Raw genomic sequence first — 20,138 nt, 5'->3', positions numbered from 1 at the left:
TCCTGCATCTGACCATTGGACCACGGTCACGTAAGAGAGTGTCCATATTTGTGGGAGACACGTGCCTACATGTCCACGGATAAACGAGCATCCCGTCTCCAAGTTACTCTCAAGTGGTTCAGCCCAAGCTTTAAAAAAAAATCTATTCTCTCTCGCTCTCACTGTCTCTGTGTGTCATCTATCATTCCTCTAGAAACCACCAACTGATAAGATCATTCCATTTAGCTGAAAGGTAGGCAGGTATTCATTTTCTCCCTGTAACGTGTGGGTCTGAAATATTTAAAAATAAAACATTGAAAAGGAACATAGTAAAACTAAGAAATGAAAATAAAGGGACAAATGGAACAGAGACTAGAGGAAGACAGTCCCTGATTATGACAGAGGTCTGCACGTGTCGGGGGTCAGCCATCTGCTGCCAGTGATTGTGTCTTGGGCTCTCCACCTGTGACTTAGGTTGTGGTGGTCCTGAACCATATTTGCCCCAGGCTCTGGATGCTTTCGGAGGTAGGGGGCTGGTGGGCAGGGTGGAAGGGCTAGAGAGAGCAAGGGGAACCAAGGAATTCCCAGTGACTGAGACTTCCTGAGGGCCTGCCCAATACTCCGTTTTTGCTAATGAATATTCCACATCCAACAGTGTCTTCTGACCATCTACTGTGTGTCTGAGGACACTGTTCTGGGTGCTGTGTGTATAGCAGCAAACACAACCAAGTCACAGTCTTCCTTCTCGTGTGACAAGATCGACAGCAAACAAATGAGAATAAAATACAGTGTCAGGTTGGGACAAGGGGTGTGAGTAAAGCAGTGTCAAGGGCATGGAGCCTGATCAGGGTGAAATATTGGAAGGACTATCTGAAGAGATGACATTTGAACTGAGACCTGATGGTGAGAAAGAATCATGCAGATTTCTAAAGAAGAGAGCATCAGGCAGAAGGATCTGCAAGTGCAAAGGCCCTGGGGCAGGAATGACCTTGGCCTGTACAAAGTGCAGCAAGAAGGCCAGTGCCTGTTGAGCCGCAGTAGAAACTGAGCCAGGTGAGGTGAGCCAGGGCAAGATCTGTCAGGAATGACTTGAGAGTTTATTATGAGCGAGAAGGGAAACCCCTGGAGAGTTGTAAGCAGAGGAGTGACGTGACACAAAGTGCTTCACATGTGTGGTTCAGAGAGCTGAAGCCCCCAGTGCAAGCAGACTCATTGTAAGGGCACTCAGTGTGGCTTCACCCCACCAGTCTCCTCTCTGGGGGTCCCCTGTAGCAGGAGATGGGATGACCAGCTGGGTGGGTATGGGGAGGAGGTTGGGCTGCTCAACAGCTTAAACTTTCCCAGGTGACCTGCCTCAGGAGAAAAGGACGTCGCCAGAGCAATTATCTTATCAGATATACCCGTGCCTGGCCTGAGATACACGTCCGTGCTGTGAGGCCAAGCATGAGATATCAAGAACCTGCCATTCCAGCAGTCCAGATCCTCACTGCTGCCCACAGGGGTGCCCGCCCGGGGGACCTCAAACCTGGCACCAAAACCAAGATCGAGCCGGGATCCTTGGAGACGTCTTTTCCCACTCTGTTCCTTGGTTTCCCCACGCGGGCAGGTTGGAGTGGAGATGGGAGCACCTGTAATGGCTACGGCTGGATGTGCGGGGCACCTCCGGGACCCCCTTGAACCTCTCCAGGCCTTGGTTTCCCCTGTGCACAACGGGAATGTTAATGCCGCCCGCACAGGGGTTTGTTGCAGGGACCCCCAAGGTCACATGTGTGCAGGGCCTGGCTCACACTTGCCACCGACTGCTGATGTGAACTGTGGGCTTCTTCACTGGTGGTCCCATACGAGAGCCAGGCTCCGGGGTCAGACCTGGGCTGGAATCCTGCCCCTGGTACTTAGTCATCACAGCCTTAGACCAAGTCCTTAACCTCTCTGTGCCTTGGGTTCTTCATCTGTACAATGGCGGCCAGTAAGAGAACATAACTTTATAGGGTGAGGAGCTAATGAAACATTCACACAAAGCACACTGGGCAGAGCCAGAACCAGGAAGTCCTCCCTAAACGACAGCTATTACAGCAACCATTGTGAGCGCGCTCCCCCCCCAGGAGTCAGGCATGGGCAGTGTGGCCTGGAAGAGGACCCTGCAGCCAGCCCACCTGGTTCTGAGTCCTGACCCTTCCACGTCCGAGCTTGCGGACAACAGGCAAGTGACTTAACCATCCCGTGCCTCAGTTTCCCCATCTCTGTGGTAGGGAGAGGAAAGAATAGTACTCGTCTCAAAGGGATGTTGTGAGGTTACATTAGTTAATACAGGAAAGCCCTGAGCCCGGTGCTTGGCACATGATGAACACCGTATGTTTGCTGTTCTTGTTGTTACGATGGACATCCTCAGTGGTCCCCTGATCTCAGTGGCAGGTTGAGATGGGTCTGGGCAGGTTGGGGCAGCTCAGTAGGTAATACCTGAGCTGCTTAGGCCTGGAGGTCACCCCAAGGAGCCCCACAATCAGCTGTAATTGGGGCAGTCTTGCTCCACCTCCTCCCTCCCTGGGTATATCAGGGCCAGTCCAGACCCTAGGCTCTGTCTCGGCAAAGGAGGGTGGCTGCACCAGGCACTATGGGGAAGGCAGTGAGTGGGGCCCGGAGTCAGGGGTCGGGAGGCTGGAGGCTGGAGGCAGGAGTTTCAGTGGGATCTGATGCCTCCCCGCTCCTCTCATCCCCAGGAGAATTACGAGATGTACTCAGTAGAGCTGGGTCCTGGCCCTGGTGGGGACATGGCAGCCAAGATGAGCAAGAAGAAGGCAGGCAGTAAAGGAGGCAAGAGGAAGGAGAAGCTGGAGAACATGAAGAAGGAGATGGAGATTGTGAGCAGGGGGCGAGGGGGCTGGGTGGGGGGCAGGAGTGCGGCCGGTGAGAGCTGGACAGTGACTGTCCTGCCCCCACCACGCAGAACGACCACCAGCTGTCAGTCGCGGAGCTGGAACAGAAATACCAGACCAGTGCGACCAAGGTGAGCTGGGCGCAGAGGGAGGGGTGCGCGCAGAGAAGGGGAGAGAGGGAGAGAGAGAGAGAGGAAGAAAAGGGAGAAATGCATTAGAGAGAAAGGGCCAAATAGAGAGAGGGATGGAGTAGGAGAAGCAGATAAAAAGAGGCAGAGAGGCAGAGACAGAGAGAGACAAAGAGGCAGATGAGAGAGAGAAGCAGAGCAGAGACAGCAGGAAGAGAGAACCAGGCAGGAAAATTGAGAGAGACTCGGTGGAGGGCAGGGGGAAGAGGCAGGACAGAGGCAAGGATGACACAGAAACGAAGAGGCACAAGACAGAGGGGAGAAGAGGGGAAAGAGACAGACAGAAGAGCTACCCCCACCAAGGAGCGTGTGGTGAGACGAAAGCCCTTGGAAGCCACTGTGACTACCTGCCCTGTCCCCAGGGCCTGACTGCCAGCCTGGCTGCGGATCTGCTGCTGCGGGATGGGCCCAATGCCCTGCGGCCGCCGCGTGGTACCCCTGAGTATGTCAAGTTCGCCCGGCAGCTGGCCGGTGGTCTGCAGTGCCTCATGTGGGTGGCTGCTGCCATCTGTCTCATTGCCTTTGCCATCCAGGCCAGTGAGGGGGACCTCACCACCGACGACAATGTGAGTAGCAGCTGCTGTGGGCAGACGCGGGACACAGGGAACTGGAGGATAGAGAACATTGAGCATGGACTCAGGACGCGAGGGATACAGGATGGGGACACAGACACGTGGAAATGCAGTTCCAAGACATAGGTCACGGGGGGCAAGAGGAGGGGGAGATGAATGATACTGGGATATGGGGCAGACCCGATGACACAGGTCACAGGGGACACAGAGAATGTATCTCAGATATGGAGGACACGGGTGGGGATACAAAGACGTAGAAATACAATACTTAAGATATGCGACTTGGGAAACAGAAGACACAGGACAGACCAAGGGCACAAGGGACATGGGACTCAGACATGGGACACAGGGCATAGGGACATAGGGGACAGAAGACTCAGGATACAGTGCCTAGAGAGACATGAAGCAGACAAGGAAGCACAGAGACAGAGAATATTGAAATGTGGGACAAGAGGACATTGGATATATGACAGGGATCAGAACAAGAGACGTGGGAACTTAGGGACGTGTGGCATTGACAGGGATTTGAAAGTCATAGGACATGTGCCACCAGATGGGGACTTAGAGGTACACAGACATGGGGAGACGTTGGACATAGGGACTTGGAATTTGGAACATGATCGTGGAGTTCACAGAATATGAAGCATAAGATCGACAGCATACTAACATGGAAATGGGGACAGGAGGGTGCACTTTGGGGCACAGGGCACATAGAGGTGGCACACAGATTATGAAAACACAGAACACGAAACTTGTAACACAGGGACTATAGGGCATGAGAACATGAGGGGACAGAGGACAGCAGACATGTGGAATGCAGGACTCAAAAGGACGCAGGAAAGGATGCATGGTGACACAGGGCACAAGTCGTAGGATATGGGGACATGGGGGATGTAGGGTTCAGGACCCAGAGAATATGGGATATAGGTACATGACACTGGGAATACAGGGAAGCTGAATGTGGGACGTGGAGAACACAGGGACAGGGAACACAGGCCACGGGGAACAGTGCATGTGGTGGCTAGTAAAGCAGGGAAAACCACAGGGGTGACCCCAAGAACACCGGGGGACAGGGAGCAGCCGGCGCCCCCGCGCAGGGATCTTCCGGCCCCTTCTCATCAGCCTGGCCCCCTTCCTGCCTCTACCCAGCTGTACCTGGCACTGGCCCTCATCGCCGTGGTCGTGGTCACCGGCTGCTTTGGCTACTACCAGGAGTTTAAGAGCACCAACATCATTGCCAGCTTCAAGAACCTCGTGCCCCAGGTGGGTCCCCATTCAGTTCCCTGTGTGCACTCGGGCAGGCGCAGGGAGGCTCCTGGCGTCTGTCTGTGTGGGCCTTCCCACCAGGCCCAACCTGCTCCCAGCCTGTAGCCTCCCGCTCCGCCCATAGGTCCTCCACAGCTCCCTCTTTGCATCTCCCCACCTTCCCCTGCACTCAGTGGCCTCCACCCCCACCCCTGCCCACCTCAACCCTGTGCCCCTGCCCCACAGCAAGCAACTGTGATCCGAGATGGGGACAAGTTCCAGATCAATGCAGACCAGCTTGTGGTGGGCGACCTGGTGGAGATGAAAGGCGGGGACCGAGTGCCAGCGGACATCAGGATCCTCCAGGCCCAGGGCTGCAAGGTGGACAACTCCTCGCTGACTGGAGAGTCTGAGCCGCAGACCCGCTCGCCCGAATGTACACACGAGAGCCCCCTGGAGACCCGCAACATCGCCTTCTTCTCCACCATGTGCCTTGAAGGTCTGTGAGGCCCCTGCCCGCCCCCCCGGCTGACCACGCTGCCTCCACACTCCCCACGGCTGCCTCCACTCCCCTTCTTCTGCCATGTATGAAGCCACACTGCCTGCCCACCTCACATGACCACCCCCTCTTCGGGGCATCCTGCCCCTCTATCTCCCATGACTTCCCCTTCTGCAGTTCACACTGTGTGCACACCCCCATTGCTGCCCACCTGTCCCTGAGGCGCCCTCTTGGCCCCACTGCAGGCACGGCACAGGGCCTGGTGGTGAACACAGGTGACCGCACCATCATTGGGCGCATTGCATCGCTGGCATCGGGAGTAGAAAATGAGAAGACCCCCATCGCTATTGAAATCGAACATTTTGTGGACATCATCGCAGGCCTGGCCATCCTCTTCGGCGCCACATTTTTTGTGGTGGCCATGTGCATTGGCTACACCTTCCTGCGGGCCATGGTCTTCTTCATGGCCATTGTGGTAGCCTACGTGCCCGAGGGGCTGCTGGCCACTGTCACGGTGAGTTGGGGAGACAGAAAAGAGGTGCAGAGAGCTGAGAGGCTCGTCCATCTGTGTGTTCATTCATCCAGGGTTGCCTCCATCGTCTCCCTATTTGTCCTACCACCCCCTCACTTCCCACCCACACACCTTCCCATCAACCATCCTCCCCACCCCCTGTCTCTCCATCTATCCATCCATTCAGCAAACACTCACCAACGCTAGTCTGGGCCATACCCTATACCAAACACTGAGGACTCACAGATGAACAGGACGCATCCTTGACAGGAGGAGGCTGAGGTCCAGTGTGGGCAGCCCTCAACAGTTAGCACCCAGTCCAAGACCAGCCCCAGAGGAGGTTCAGAGGATGTCTGTTTTCTCAGTTTGGTTGTGTTGATAAGAGAACCTACAGAACCTCAGCCTGGGCAGCTTAGAGAGGGGCCTAGTTATGTCTGTCTGGGCAGATTGGGGAGGTGTCCCAAGTGGAAGAAAGCACAGGCCGGAAAAAACAGAGGCAAGAAAAGCATGGGTTTTGCCGAGGAATGCTGTGTACACAGTACTGTGGCTGGGAGGCAGGCTCCCCGTGCTGTGAGAGAAGGGAAGGACTAGAAGCAAGGATGGGGCCCCCTACCTGCGCTTCTCACCCCTTCTCCCAGGTCTGCCTGTCCCTGACAGCCAAGCGACTGGCCAGCAAGAACTGTGTCGTCAAGAACCTGGAAGCAGTGGAGACACTGGGTTCCACATCAGTGATCTGCTCTGACAAGACAGGGACCCTCACTCAGAACCGCATGACTGTGTCCCATCTCTGGTTTGACAACCACATCCACTCGGCTGACACTACGGAAGACCAGTCAGGTGTGGGGGTCGAACGAGACGGGGCTGGGGCAGGATCTGGTAGACGCTAGAGACCTGGAAGGGAGCTCTGAGGTTACTGAAGGGAGTCTGGGGAGGGATCTGCATTAATGGAGTGGGGCTCCATCCCGATCGGGGCAAGGGTCTGTGAAGCTTTAGGTCTGCAAAGGGGCTTGGTATTGGGTCTCCTAGGAAACTCAGTATTGGGTCTGGAGAGAAGGCTCTGTCCTGGGGTATGAGGAGGGGTTTGGGTCCCACCCAGGTCTGGGAGGTGACCCTGTCCTGAATCTAGAGAGAGGGACTCGGTTCTGGTATGGGAGAGCGCTGCTCCGGGTCTGGGGCCCGCGAGGAGTCCCCTCGCGGCCCCAGCCTGGACGCCTGGCCTGCAGGGCAGACGTTTGACCAGTCCTCGGAGACGTGGCGGGCGCTATGCCGCGTGCTAACGCTGTGCAACCGCGCTGCCTTCAAGTCGGGCCAGGACGCGGTGCCGGTGCCCAAGGTGAGACCATAGGGTACTCCGGGGGATCCCGGGAGCCTGGTGCAGCCAGGCTCGCCCCTGACACCCGCCGCCGCTTCCAGCGCATCGTGATCGGGGACGCGTCCGAGACTGCGCTGCTCAAATTCTCGGAGCTGACCCTAGGCAACGCCATGGGCTACCGTGAGCGCTTCCCCAAAGTCTGCGAGATCCCCTTCAACTCCACCAACAAGTTCCAGGTGTGCGCCCGGTCCCGCCCAGACCCCCCTCCCACAGGGAGGACCCCGCCCATCTCAGGCCCCACCCACACTCGGGGCTGGCCTACCGCAGGGTTTCTCTCTTAGTTCCCTCCCCCTTCCTAGCCAAGCCCCGCCCACAACCCCCCCCGCACCCCCCCCCTCCAGCCCCTTAGCTGGGGGCTCACCGTCAGCTCTCAGGCCTTCCGTGGGGGTAGCTCGCAGTACAAATTCCGTCCCAGACCAACACCGACCATAATTCTATCCATTCTCTGCGCTCAGGCTCCTTACTGCGTCCCTAACCCTCAGCCTCTACGAAAGACCTGTCCGGCACGCTAGCCCCTCACCCCCAGCCAAGCTGCACCCTCCAAAGGTTCCTCTGGCTGCGCCCCAGCGCGGTCAACCCCACCGTTCTCCCAAGTCTCGCCCCCTTGTCCTGGTCCTTAACACCGTCCCCTTCCTTGCCCGAAGCTGTCCATCCACACACTGGAGGACCCGCGGGACCCCCGGCACGTGCTGGTGATGAAGGGCGCCCCTGAGCGCGTGTTGGAACGCTGTAGCTCCATCCTCATCAAGGGCCAGGAGCTGCCGCTGGACGAGCAGTGGCGGGAGGCTTTCCAGACTGCCTACCTTAGCCTGGGAGGCCTGGGTGAACGCGTGCTTGGTGAGACCCCCAGGGCTCTGTGAGACCCCCACAGTAGATGGTAAACCAATCTGTGAGGAGGAGCTAGCACAGACCCTGCCCAATCTTCCCTGCCCAACCTTCCCCACCCAGCCCTGACCATGACCTTTCCCATCCCTGGCTCACAGCTGACCTGCCCAAGTGCACACATTCATCTTTGACTTTCCCTGTCTCAGTCCTGACCCTTGTCCATCCTCAGTTTCTATCTTGACCCAGCTCCTTCCCACCTGTCTTCCCTGGGACCTTCCCATTCCTGACCTGACATCCCTTGATTTTTCCCAGCTCTTGCCCCAACCTTGACCTGCTTTCACATCCACCTGTCAGTGTCCTCCTCCTGACCCTTTGACCTCCAATCCTTGCCTCAACTCAAGACTCCCCAATCCTTGTCCTGACCTCTGATCTCCCTCAACATTTTGTCCCGGTTCCTAAATTTCCCTAACCCCTGCCTCAACCCTGGAAGACACAAACCTGTGGTTCAATCCTGGATCATTTATCCTACTTGTGTGGGACCGCTGGCAAGAAATGCCCCTCTCTAGGCCTCAGTTTCCTTATCTGCAACATAAGCATGCTAACAGTCTCACAGGTGGGTTGTAATAATAGACTCACATCATGTGAATGAAGTATTCAGCCATCTGATGATGGTCAGGCATCTGTAGGTGCTTGGTACAAGGGGCCTTGTTATTTTACTCATCACCTGGCTTTGCTGGAGAAGGGCTTCCTGGACCCCTCTCTGACTCCCCTGTTTTCTGGTCAGGATTCTGCCAGCTCTACCTGAGTGAGAAGGACTACCCTCCCGGCTACGCCTTCGATGTGGAGGCCATGAACTTTCCAACCAGTGGCCTGTGCTTTGCGGGACTTGTATCCATGATAGATCCGCCCCGGGCCACCGTCCCTGATGCTGTGCTCAAGTGCCGCACAGCAGGCATCCGGGTATGCAACCAGGAAGGGGAGCAGGCAGGGGTGAGAACAGAAGTTAGCAGTATTTGGGGGTGACAAACCCTGTGACAGAGAACTACCTGAAAGTGGTTTGAACCAAAAAAAGAATATATTGATTTATGAAACTGAAAAGTTCTGGGGAATGAAGCTTCAGGTACAGCTGGATCTAGAAGTTCAGTGTCATTAGGAATTTGCCTTTCTCCATGTCTTGGCTCTACTTCTCTCTCTGATGGCCTTATTCTCAAGCAGTCCCTCCATTTTGGTCGACAAAGATGACCACCCCCCAGCAGCTCCAACCGACATCCCACCTGTTTAGCCACCCCACAGAAAAAGAGTGCCTCTTTTGCTGTTGTCCCGGATTGGGTCACATGTTCCTCCCTGAACCAGTCACTGTGGCTAGGGGTGGGATGCCTCGGTTGGCTAGGTCTGGGCTTACTTGCCCATTCTTGGCTAGAGACCTCACTTCAACTCTAGGGGTGGGGGATGGTTCCTGAAAGACAAATCAAGAGTTGGGGAGCCAAGACTGAGCAAGCAACAGCCATGTCCTTCTCATGGTCTCTAAGACCCAGTCCCTAGAAGAGCTTGGCCCTGTTACCTTTCTAAGCTTATTGCTTAGCCACCCCCCTGCCTCACTTCTTTGTTTACCGCTTTCCAGTCATGCTGGTCTTCCCTCGACTCCTCCAACAGTTCAGGCATGTTCGTACCCCAGGGTCTTTGCATTGCCTGTTCCTGCTGTCACGAACACTCTTCCCTCAGTTCTACATGTGGCCAATTCTCTCACCTCTTTCAGACCTCTGCTCAGATGTCACTTTCTCAATGAGGCTTTCCCTGGACACACTTAAAATTGACACCACTTTTTCCACCCAACATTTGCCATCCCCTTTACCCAGGTTAATTTTTCCCCTCTCCTAATATGCTGTATCATTCATTCCTTTACTTTGTTTATTTTCTGTCTCCCACAGTAGAGTGCCAACTCCACAAGAACAGAGATTTTTGTCTGTCTGCTTTGTCCCTGACATTTTCCAGGCACACAGCAGGTGGTCACGACTGGTTGAATAAGTGAATGAGTGTATCAGTAGATGTCCACCAGGGAGGATGAGGAGAGTGGGCTGATCTGAAGGCAACAAGGGTCTGACGGTCCCCTCCCCAACAGGTGATCATGGTGACAGGTGACCACCCCATCACAGCCAAGGCCATTGCAGCCAGTGTGGGTATCATTTCAGAAGGCAGCGAGACAGTGGAGGACATCGCTGCCCGCCTCCGCGTGCCTCTGGACCAAGTTAATAAGAAGTAAGCCCCTTCTGCCCACCCCCCATGGTTCTCTCCACACCCCAGGCAGACTGAGGCCCTGGTGATGCCCTCCTACCTCCTTCCCAGGGATGCCCGTGCCTGCGTCATCAATGGCATGCAGCTGAAGGACATGGACCCGTCTGAGCTGGTGGAGGCACTGCGTACTCACCCCGAGATGGTGTTTGCTCGCACCAGTCCCCAGCAGAAGCTGGTGATTGTGGAGAGCTGCCAGCGACTGGTACGACTCTGCCGAGGAAGGCGGCCCGTGGGCTGGGCTGGCCCTGGGTTGGCCTCTCACTGACCACCCCTTACCCGCACCCACTCCCTGCAGGGTGCAATCGTGGCTGTGACAGGGGATGGCGTGAACGACTCCCCAGCCCTGAAGAAGGCAGACATCGGCGTGGCCATGGGCATTGCTGGCTCGGATGCTGCCAAAAATGCGGCTGACATGATCCTGCTGGATGATAACTTTGCCTCCATTGTGACGGGCGTGGAGCAGGGTCCGAGCTGGGCTGGAGACTGGGGGAGGCAGTGTGGGCACAGGAGGAACTGGGCAGCGAGGAGTCTGAGATGTCTTCTGTAACCCCACAGGCCGGCTGATCTTTGATAACCTGAAAAAGTCCATCGCCTACACATTGACCAAGAACATTCCAGAGCTGACGCCGTACCTCATTTACATTACTGTCAGTGTGCCCCTGCCCCTCGGCTGCATCACCATCCTCTTCATAGAACTCTGCACTGACATCGTGAGTCTACAGCCCCAACGCTCCCACCCGTGCAGTGCCCACGGACAGACACTCTTGGACACAATGATACAGACGTGTGTACAAAGACAGGCAGATGCGGATATGCAGGCAGGCAGATAGGTAGTCCCAGACAGAACCACAGATGTGGACACACAGGTGGGCAGTCAGGCATAGACACGTGGACTCAGACATTAACACACATATCTGGTGAAAGTTGGATCACAGACAGACACCCTTCAACAGCCTTGACAGCTAAACACTGTCAGGCCCCAAGGCAGACAGACAGAAAAAGAACCACAGATACAGGGATGCTTGCAGCCAGATGCATGGCCACGTTGACTTATTTATTCAACAGCACTTGCCTAAGTGCCTTCTTTGGGCCAGACACGTGTTAATTAATTTTGTCCTCACAAACGCTCAGTGGGATGGGCTTTATTTATCACCCCCATTTTACTGATGAGCTAACTGAGGCATAGACAGGTCGAGCGGTTTGTCCCAGGTCACACAGCTAATAAGTGGCACACTGGGATTCGAGCCCAGGTAGTCAGGTGCCCCAGGGACTCTGCTCTTGATCAGTATACTCTGCTGCCATTCTGCAGTGATGGACAGATGGCGTGGGGGATAGGGAGGAGGACACAGGGACACAGAGACAGAAGAGATGCAGAGATAGTGACAAGGAAAGATAGGAACACAGGGATACAAAAGCAGAGACAGTCACAGAGAAAGAGAACAGAGACAGGGACAAAGAAACAGTAAGGGGGAGAGAGAGAGGGGGAGAGAAGGTGGGGGAGGGAGAGAGAGAGAGAGAGAGAGAGAACAAGAACATGCAATAGTGGAGGTAAATCCAGATGTTCTGATGGAGGTGGATATCAGGTCACATGTGGACAGGGATGTGGACCAGACAAGACAACACACCTTTGTTGGAGGGATGGACCAAACATTGCTTTGTTGGATGGACTGGCTGATCCGTGCTGTCTAGGCAGGTCTGCCTGTGTGGTCACCTGCCTCGTAACCTCAGTCCTATCTCTGTCCGCTGGCAGGAGGTGGGGGGGAGGGGGACCCCAACAGGTAGTGGACAGGGGCTCAGGCAAACCCTTAACCCCAGTTCCCTCTGCTCCTGGCCAGTTCCCATCTGTGTCCCTGGCATATGAGAAGGCAGAGAGTGACATCATGCATCTGCGTCCCCGGAACCCAAAGCGCGACCGATTGGTCAACGAGCCCCTGGCTGCCTACTCCTACTTCCAGATCGGTGAGCGCCCGTGGAGCCAGGGAGCCTGGGGCTCCCTGCGGGGCTGCTCACCTGCCTTGGAGTCTCTAACTGGGGCTCTGGCTTGTTCTAGATCCTGGGGTCTGGATTCGATCCTGGGTCTCTGTTGTTCTCTGAGTCTGTGTCTGCCATGATCCCTCCCTGTGTCCCTTCTCTGTCTCTGGCCCTGCTCTACATGACCCTGTCTCTGGGTGTGTGTCTCTGTCTCTCTCTGTGCCTTGTCTCTTACGTCCCTATTGATCTCTCTTGGGATCCGTGTCTTTGTGTCTCTCCATGTCTGTCACTGTCTGTGTCCCTGTGTTTGTGTCTCTGTTCCTCTCTGTGTCCCTACCTTTCAATGTCCTTGTCTCTCTCCATGTCTCTGTCTGTGTCTCTTTGCATCTCCCCCAGGTGCCATCCAATCATTTGCCGGCTTCACTGACTACTTTACGGCCATGGCCCAGGAGGGCTGGTTCCCATTGCTATGTGTGGGGCTGCGGCCATACTGGGAGAATCACCACCTACAGGATCTGCAAGACAGCTACGGCCAGGAGTGGGTGAGCCCTCGCCCCACCCCATCCCGTGTCGCCCTCATTTCCAGTGCCACCTACCTTGTGGGTGGGCCCACACCCCATCCGCCACGTGTGATTGAGCTCAGGCAGAGCATCCCAGACTCTCTGCCAGTTCTGGGCCCTTTCCCACCACTGTCTTGAGCTCCAAACTCCTGCCGCTGATGGTCACAGCTGCAGATGTCCCCTCCCTGCCCTCCAGTAGCACATCATCTCTGGTGTGGAGCCGGGCCCCTATTCTGTTATTGTCACTGCAGTATCACGTACACAGAGTGTTTGCACGTGTGGCGGGCTTTCATGAAGGTTTGGAGCCCGGAGAGGCTCGATTCGGTTAGCAGGTGTGTTTAGTGTGCCCTGCGGTGTTAGAGGTCAGGATATTCTCCTTAAACATCTGCCATCACGGTTAAGAATGCAGACCTTGGAACCAGACTGCCTGGATTCATGGTTTGCCACAATTCCTCACATGCTGTGTGACACGGGGCAAGTTGCTTTGCCTCTCTGTGCCTCAGTCTTCCCATCTGTAAGTGGAGATAATACTAATATCTACTTCAGGGACTTCACAGCGTGGTCCTCCGGCCGACAGCATCCCCTGGGAGCTTGTCTGAAATGCAAATTCTCAGTCCACACCCCAGGCCTCTGGGGGTGGGGCCTGGGAGTCTGTCATAACCAGCCTTTCTGAGGATTCAGAAATGCTGAAGTGTGAGCACCACCAGTCTCCCTCCTACGCTTACCGGGGGGCATTAAGTGAGATATACATGTGAGACGCGTGGTACCTGAAGCAGAGTTAGCGTTCCTGGCACAACTAGCTGGTATTATAAATAGTTACACTGAAGAAATGGTCTGAAGAGTGGTTTCCCCTTTTAAACGGGGCACGTGCTCTCTTCCCCATAGGCTCTTCTGGCCTACTTCACTCATTTTTGCCATCTGCCTGGGCACTGGAGTCACCGGACTTTGCAAATTCTGCCCTAGGAGCCCGATTCCCTTTTCCCAGGTGCCTTCTTGTGGGTGTCCGGAAGGTTCTACATCCCTCCTTTCATCATGAAAGCAATTGCCTGACCTACCACGTGCCCAGGTGTTGACATCCGGGCTTGCGAGACCAAGATGTCTAGGCCCCACATTCTTTGGTCCTGCAAACCTGGCAGATTCGTATCCGTCCTCTCCCCCACTCCAGCCTCTGACGTAAGGGAAAGAGCAGTCAGGGGTTCACGGTCCCAGGCCCTGACTGCCTGGCTGACTGCAGAGCCTCTCCCTCTGGGCTCAGGATGCTTTTGCTCCCCTCTGGCCCACAGACGTTCGGGCAGCGCCTGTACCAGCAGTACACCTGCTACACCGTGTTCTTCATCAGCATCGAGATGTGCCAGATCGCTGATGTCCTCATCCGCAAGACACGCCGCCTCTCTGCCTTCCAGCAGGGCTTCTTCAGGTGTCCCCGGCCGGCCCCGCCCCTGCCCCGCCCTACCCTCCAAGCCCTGGCTCCAGCTCCCACCAGATCCTGACTAGGGCTCACTGCAGCCAGCAAACACCAGCACCAATTTGCGCATGTGCGGGTGCCAGGCGCTACCATTCCTTATCTATAGCTGGCTCCCGCCACCTGCCTCTCACCCGGCCCCTCTGCTTTCCTCAGCCAAAGGGGAGATGGGACGGGGCCAGCGTCCACTGTTGGAACATCTCCAGCTGACGTCCTTTGACCCTGCAGTGCCCTGCTTTCCGTCTGGTCCCCAGCTCCCCACGGCCTTTGTTCTGAACCCGCCATTCTGAGCCCGTCCCCTCCCGCCCACCCGCAGGAACAGGATCCTGGTGATTGCCATCGTGTTCCAGGTCTGCATCGGCTGCTTCCTGTGCTACTGCCCCGGAATGCCCAACATCTTCAACTTCATGCCCATTCGGTGAGGGGCTGTGAGCTGTGAGTGGAGGGATGGGCACAGGGACACAGACTTGAGGGTAGCCCTCACCTCGCCATCCCGCCTGTGCCTTCAGGTACCAGTGGTGGCTGGTCCCCATGCCCTTTGGCCTCCTCATCTTCGTCTATGACGAGATCCGGAAACTTGGAGTTCGCTGTTGCCCAGGGAGTGAGTGTGGAGACTGGAGGCCAGGGGGTTGGGGGGGCTGGAACATTCTCACAACAGCTGCTCTGGTCTTTGACCTCCAAACCCTTGACCCTCCGTATCAATCAGCAATAATCACGCCTTGGATAAACCTTATTGGCTACGATACCGCCACTGTGCAAAGCTTGACCCTCCGTATCAAACCTCCACCGATCCATACCTCTGAGCACCTCCCTGTTTTCCTTTCTCTCTCTCCCAGGCTGGTGGGATCAGGAGCTCTACTATTAGAGGGACCGCGGCCTTCAAGCCATCCTTGCATCCCCCACAGCAGAGGTGGGGGGCACGGGACCCTTTGGGCAGCCACCGGAACATCAAGCAATCAAGAGCCCTAGCACCACCTGTGTCTGCTCCTGCAGCCCATGGCACCCCAACTTTGCGGGACATCCCCACTCCCCTTCCCCATCCGCGGAGAGCTTGCCCCCGTGGCAGAGCAGTCCTTGGGCCCAGTCCTCTGAGGGGGTGGGGGCTTCAGGAGGGGGTGGGAGCTTGCGGCTCCTGTGAAGGGGGGCCGTCCTTAGCACTCCAGGCTGGCAAGAGGGCTGCCTGGGGCTCTTCTTCCAACACACTTGTGCTGCGTGATAGTAATAAACCAGCTCACATTGACTATGCTTTTATTTTGTGCCGGGCACTGTCCTAAGTGTTTTTCGTGATCCCCTTTGACCTCCCACAAGCCTACAACTCAGCAGCTATTTATTTGTTCGGGTCTGTATCTCCAGTTCCTAGGACACAGCCTAGTGTGTAGTAGGTACTCACTAAACATTCCTGGGGGAAATGAATTCCCATCCCTTTGTCTAGAGTGACAGCATTTACAGGCGAGCTGGACATGACCACAGACAGGCACCCTCAGGAGTGATGCCTTTGCCCCTCTGCTAGCCTAGCCTAGACACCACCTCTGGTCTCTCTCCTCAGCCTGCATTCTCATTCTCCCCTCGGCACCTTGACAGAATGTGTCAACATCTTTTCCACCTCAAGCAGCACCGTTCCACACCCGCCTCTCCCTTCACAGGGGTCTCCACTCCGGTTCCACTTGCTCACTCTTCTGCCGCTGCAGTGGGACCGACTCTGGAGGCTAAAGTCACAGGTCTCGTCCTCACATCCCTCTCCCCTGAAAAGTTAACTCTCCAACTGCTCGACACTGCCTTGACATCCGCCCCTCCACCCCGTCCCCTTCCTCACCTCTCTTCCTGGTTCTTTAGTAGGAGTCTCTCTGGCAGGACCCCAGGCTTCTCCTCCTCACCACAGCCCCCACTCCGCTGCCCCCATGGCCTGTTCTATCTGCAGTGGCTTCCACATCTGTCTCTGGTTCTCCCACTCCACATGGCCCAGCGATCCTCCAAACATGTCCCATCAGTGAGCCCTGGACTCCCTGCCCTTCCCTGGCCTAGAATTCTCCATGGTTCCTCCCTGCCCCTGCTGGCTTCCAGCCTCACAAGCCGCCTCGATCTTATTCCAATCAATTCTCGTTTCACTGGAAAGCCAGGCCTGCTCTCTGACCTCAAGGCCTTTGCACAGGCTTTGCCACCTGCTTTCTTCCCCTTGCCCCATTCGCTCATCCTTCAGTTCTCAGCTCACATCTCTCTTCCAGGGAACCCATCCTGTCCCCCAGGTTGGGCCCCCCAGCACCGCCCTGATCTAGCCTGTGCTCCCTCCATCTCAGCCCAACCGTTCTGGTCTCCCCGAGCCCCATAAAAGCTGGGATTATCCACAGATAGTTGGCCACCGACAGTGGCCCTGGATCAGAGTCTCTGCTCAGCAAATAGTTGTTGAATAGTCATTTCTGCAACTTTCACTCGTCCCCATACATGTCAAAGGCTAGGTGGGGCTTGGGATGGAGGTGTGGGAGAGAGATGCTATCAAAGATCTACCCAGCTGGGCTAGGAGTGCCCATATACTCTGTGACCAATCAGTCACTCCCCACCCCCTCCAAGACACCTGTGGACCGTCTAGACTAGGGACAATAAAGAGGTGGCAGGGCTAGGTGGTGGTTTCCCCACCTGAGGGTAAATGCTCCCTCTGAACACATCAAGACTCCTAGCACAGCTGTGCTTAGTGCTTTCCTAAGCCCGGGGTTAAGCAACATTATGGCAGGACCTTGACAGCCTGGAGGGAAGAGACTGCCTAGGGGGCACTTACCCTATCCTAGGCCTTGGGAGATCCCTGTGGGAATACCAGCACTGAAGAGCACCTTCCTGGGCAGGCAGGATTTGCATCAAAGTGGAACATAAACATGACATTAAAGCCTTGCTTCTGACACATCCCCTCTGGGATGGGGAGGGAACGGGGCAGGCGGCTGGCCCCTAGAACAGGGAAAGCCTGGGGTGGTGCTGGAGGAAATGGAGAGCACGTGAACTTGACCGGTTGACCTGTGAGCTGGGAGTCTTCTCACCCCCCCACAGTCCTTGAAATGTGCATTCTCCTCCACCACCCCACCCCACATGCTACCCAAGGATATAGCCTTGACACTGATGTGGTATTAGATAGTATGTGACTGAATCCAGTTAAAACCTCTATATATAAACTTTTGGGATTTGGCAGGTGGGTGCAGAGATCCAGTCATCCTGCAGCCACAAGATAAGCCTTGTATGTTTAAGTTCCGTTATTAAACTTGCCACCGACCAACTGGAGTGGCTGCCTCTTTCTTCTCTGCCCTCTGAATAATGAGGCTGGTCTCCGACTACACCTGAGAAGTTCCCAAAGAACTTGTGAAACAAGAGGTAGGGAGGGCAGCATCCAGGACGATGCCCAAGTTGGGCTCAGCTGCTGTGCTAGTTGGCTGCAGTGGTCTCTGTACTCCATACTAAGAAGACTCCAGCCAGGATTTGATCTGAGGGCTACAGAACTGAACCAAAGCACCTCAGAGCTCATAAAAGTCTGCCACCCAAGGGCCAAACCCAGAATTCAGGTGGTTGGACTGTTCAGTATGCAATGGGGAATTCCAGAAGGTTGTAAGCAAGGAGGATGCACTAATAAAACTGGGATTTCAGATACATCCCCTTGGCCTCCATATGAAGGGTGGATTGGAAGAGGAGATTAGGGCTGAGAGTCTAGGAGGTAAGCAGCCAGGGAAGGGCCCAGGCTGTGAGGAAAAGCCTCTGAGAAATATATTCTTTGATTCTAGCTCCCTTCTATCACCTGTTCCCTGCCACTGCTCAAAGATTATCTATTCCAAGCCCCCAGTCTATCCTGGAAAAAGGAAGAGCCGGGGAACTGCTGCAGAACACAGGACAAACCAGTGTTGGCCAGTTTCCTAGCCTACCTGGCTTCAAAGCCAGAACAAGGGCCTCTAGAACCCAGTGAATATGGTATTGGTAGATAGTTCCAAAGAGAGAGAGCGAGAGAGAGAGAAAGATGGAGGCAGAAACAACTTTCCAAATACTGTTTACTTCACAGAAACCTGGAGGCCAGGAAAGGGTATGTGAATGTCTGAGACATCAAGCCTAGGAGTGCACGTTGACAACAGCGACATAGAGGGCGAGGGTGCTGAGGGCCAGCAGCCCTGTCACCACTGCTCGGGCCAGCAGTGCTGTCCAGCTGCCCAGGGAACAAAGGTGGACGAAGGTCCTGTAAGGAAACATCACAATGAGGAAAGGAGAATAGATAATCCACCCCCATTTGGACCCAACATCAAACCCCACCCAGCTCACTCCATGACAAAGGCCTTGTAGACGCTAAGGAACATCAGTAGGAGGACTGCTGGCCGAAAAGTGTGGTATAGGTCGTAGCGTGTTATCATCCAGACCTGGGCAGATGCAACGATGTAATGAACCTGCAGGGAGATGGGAAGTCAGGACCAGGTTTTGGGAAGAGTACAGCCACCAGCAAAAAGGTGTGTGGGAGAACAAGACTTTGTACCAGACTGATGTTGGAGTCGATGCTCATCTGGATGTACTTCCAGTCAAACTCAATGCCCCGGGCTCCAACCCAGAGGGGGATGCAGCTGAGGAAGGCAAAGGGAGGGATTCTCCAGCACCCTCAGCACCCAGAGTCTGAGCCCCCACCCTCCAGCACCTCCTCAGAACCCAGGTATCCTTTCTTAGGAATCTGGGCTCCAGGCTGCTGCACACACCGGGACATAATGAGCTCGGCGGTGGCCCAGCCCAGGGCAGCAACCATGATCTTGTACTCCCCCTTGCCTGCATTCCGGGACATGACAAGGTTTAGGCCTATCAGGTCTGCCACATCCACGCTGGCCTTCATGAACTCCTGTGGGTCAGGTTGAGGCTTGAGTGAGCACAGGTGCCAGGGGGCCCCACTCCTACACTCCTGCCCCCTCCCTTGTCCCACTCACCCCAATGAAGTCATAGATGCCGCCTTCCCAGGTGGGAAAAAAAGTGGCCAGGAACAGCATCTGAGAAAACAGAAAGATCACTGCAAAGTAAGGGGAATAACCCAGTGGGATATGCAGGAAATTAGCGTGGGTGTGGAGGGTAGAGCTCTGGGGGTTCAGGGACCCTTGTGGAAAGGGAGCAAGAGGCGGGCAAGATGACAGGATCAGGGGAGACAAGGGGGTAGGGGTCTGAAGTTTGGGTTCCGTGGTGGTCACAGGGGATCGGGTTAGGCAAGGAGGTGCCGGAGCTAGCTATAGCTACCCCGGCAGTGTCAGCAGCACTGTGTGGACCTTGGGGTTAGTTCGCGGCTCCTGCAAATACAAAACACTCCACCACACAACTGAGTTTTCTCAATTTTACTAAAGTGCTATACAAAAGTTGTTTGGAGACCTCGCCCCAAGTTCCGCCCCTTCCAGAGCCCATTTTTTCCAGGGTATTCTCAGGGGGGCCCGGGGGCCCTCACCTTGCACAGCTGCACGAATAGGTAGGTGACCCCAGCCTGCACGCACTTCCAGAAGGCGTTGTACTCGGACCTGCAGGAGCGGGCGGTCAGGCTTGGCCCGGTCCCCCGCCCTCCCGCCCGCGGCTGCCCCGCACTCACAGGCCGCTGCACTTGTACGTGATGAAGTAGGGGAAGTAGGCCAGGGCGAAGCAGTTCCCAAAGTGGAACAGGGTCATGGCGCCGGCCGCCGGGGCCCGCGGGGCGCGGGTCTCTTCCTCGGCCGGCCTGGTGCCCGAGCGCGGGGCTGGCGCCCACCTGCCTCCGCCGCGACCCGCGCGGCCTTCTGGGAGCGAGGCCGGGCCGGCGCCGGCGCGCTGACGTC

General features: G+C 55.8%; 2 protein-coding genes across 4 annotated transcripts in view; one reads left to right on the top strand and one right to left on the bottom strand.

The window, feature by feature from the left end:
• ATP4A (ATPase H+/K+ transporting subunit alpha) overlaps positions 1-15,427 on the top strand; it is a 108,998-nt gene extending 93,571 nt beyond the window's left edge. For all 3 annotated transcript variants that reach the window (XM_047836740.1, XM_047836739.1, XM_047836737.1), the window contains 21 exons: positions 2,697-2,837; positions 2,924-2,983; positions 3,403-3,606; positions 4,762-4,875; positions 5,104-5,356; positions 5,602-5,870; positions 6,506-6,704; positions 7,091-7,200; positions 7,281-7,415; positions 7,884-8,076; positions 8,849-9,024; positions 10,184-10,320; positions 10,408-10,558; positions 10,652-10,820; positions 10,912-11,066; positions 12,192-12,315; positions 12,724-12,869; positions 14,171-14,304; positions 14,666-14,767; positions 14,859-14,950; positions 15,186-15,427. In XM_047836740.1, coding sequence (XP_047692696.1) covers positions 2,709-2,837; positions 2,924-2,983; positions 3,403-3,606; positions 4,762-4,875; positions 5,104-5,356; positions 5,602-5,870; positions 6,506-6,704; positions 7,091-7,200; positions 7,281-7,415; positions 7,884-8,076; positions 8,849-9,024; positions 10,184-10,320; positions 10,408-10,558; positions 10,652-10,820; positions 10,912-11,066; positions 12,192-12,315; positions 12,724-12,869; positions 14,171-14,304; positions 14,666-14,767; positions 14,859-14,950; positions 15,186-15,214 — 3,081 coding nt within the window. In that variant the 5' untranslated portion in view covers positions 2,697-2,708 and the 3' untranslated portion in view covers positions 15,215-15,427. The remainder of the gene's footprint in view (positions 1-2,696; positions 2,838-2,923; positions 2,984-3,402; positions 3,607-4,761; positions 4,876-5,103; positions 5,357-5,601; positions 5,871-6,505; positions 6,705-7,090; positions 7,201-7,280; positions 7,416-7,883; positions 8,077-8,848; positions 9,025-10,183; positions 10,321-10,407; positions 10,559-10,651; positions 10,821-10,911; positions 11,067-12,191; positions 12,316-12,723; positions 12,870-14,170; positions 14,305-14,665; positions 14,768-14,858; positions 14,951-15,185) is intronic.
• A 2,921-nt stretch (positions 15,428-18,348) lies between these two features.
• Positions 18,349-20,130, bottom strand: TMEM147 (transmembrane protein 147). Its single transcript, XM_047836959.1, has 7 exons — positions 19,916-20,130; positions 19,778-19,847; positions 19,275-19,334; positions 19,053-19,189; positions 18,839-18,923; positions 18,631-18,752; positions 18,349-18,547 (listed from the first exon to the last, which is right to left on the bottom strand). Exons 1-7 carry the CDS (start codon positions 19,990-19,992, stop codon positions 18,424-18,426), a joined length of 675 nt encoding a protein of 224 aa, XP_047692915.1. The 5' UTR covers positions 19,993-20,130; the 3' UTR covers positions 18,349-18,423.
• Between the last annotated feature and the right edge of the window lie 8 nt (positions 20,131-20,138).

This window comes from Prionailurus viverrinus, chromosome E2, assembly GCF_022837055.1.
Source record: "Prionailurus viverrinus isolate Anna chromosome E2, UM_Priviv_1.0, whole genome shotgun sequence".
NCBI classification, from domain to species: Eukaryota; Metazoa; Chordata; class Mammalia; order Carnivora; family Felidae; genus Prionailurus; species Prionailurus viverrinus.
The sequence above is the reverse complement of the archived record's forward strand: the minus strand, read 5'-3'. Positions and strand labels throughout refer to the sequence as shown.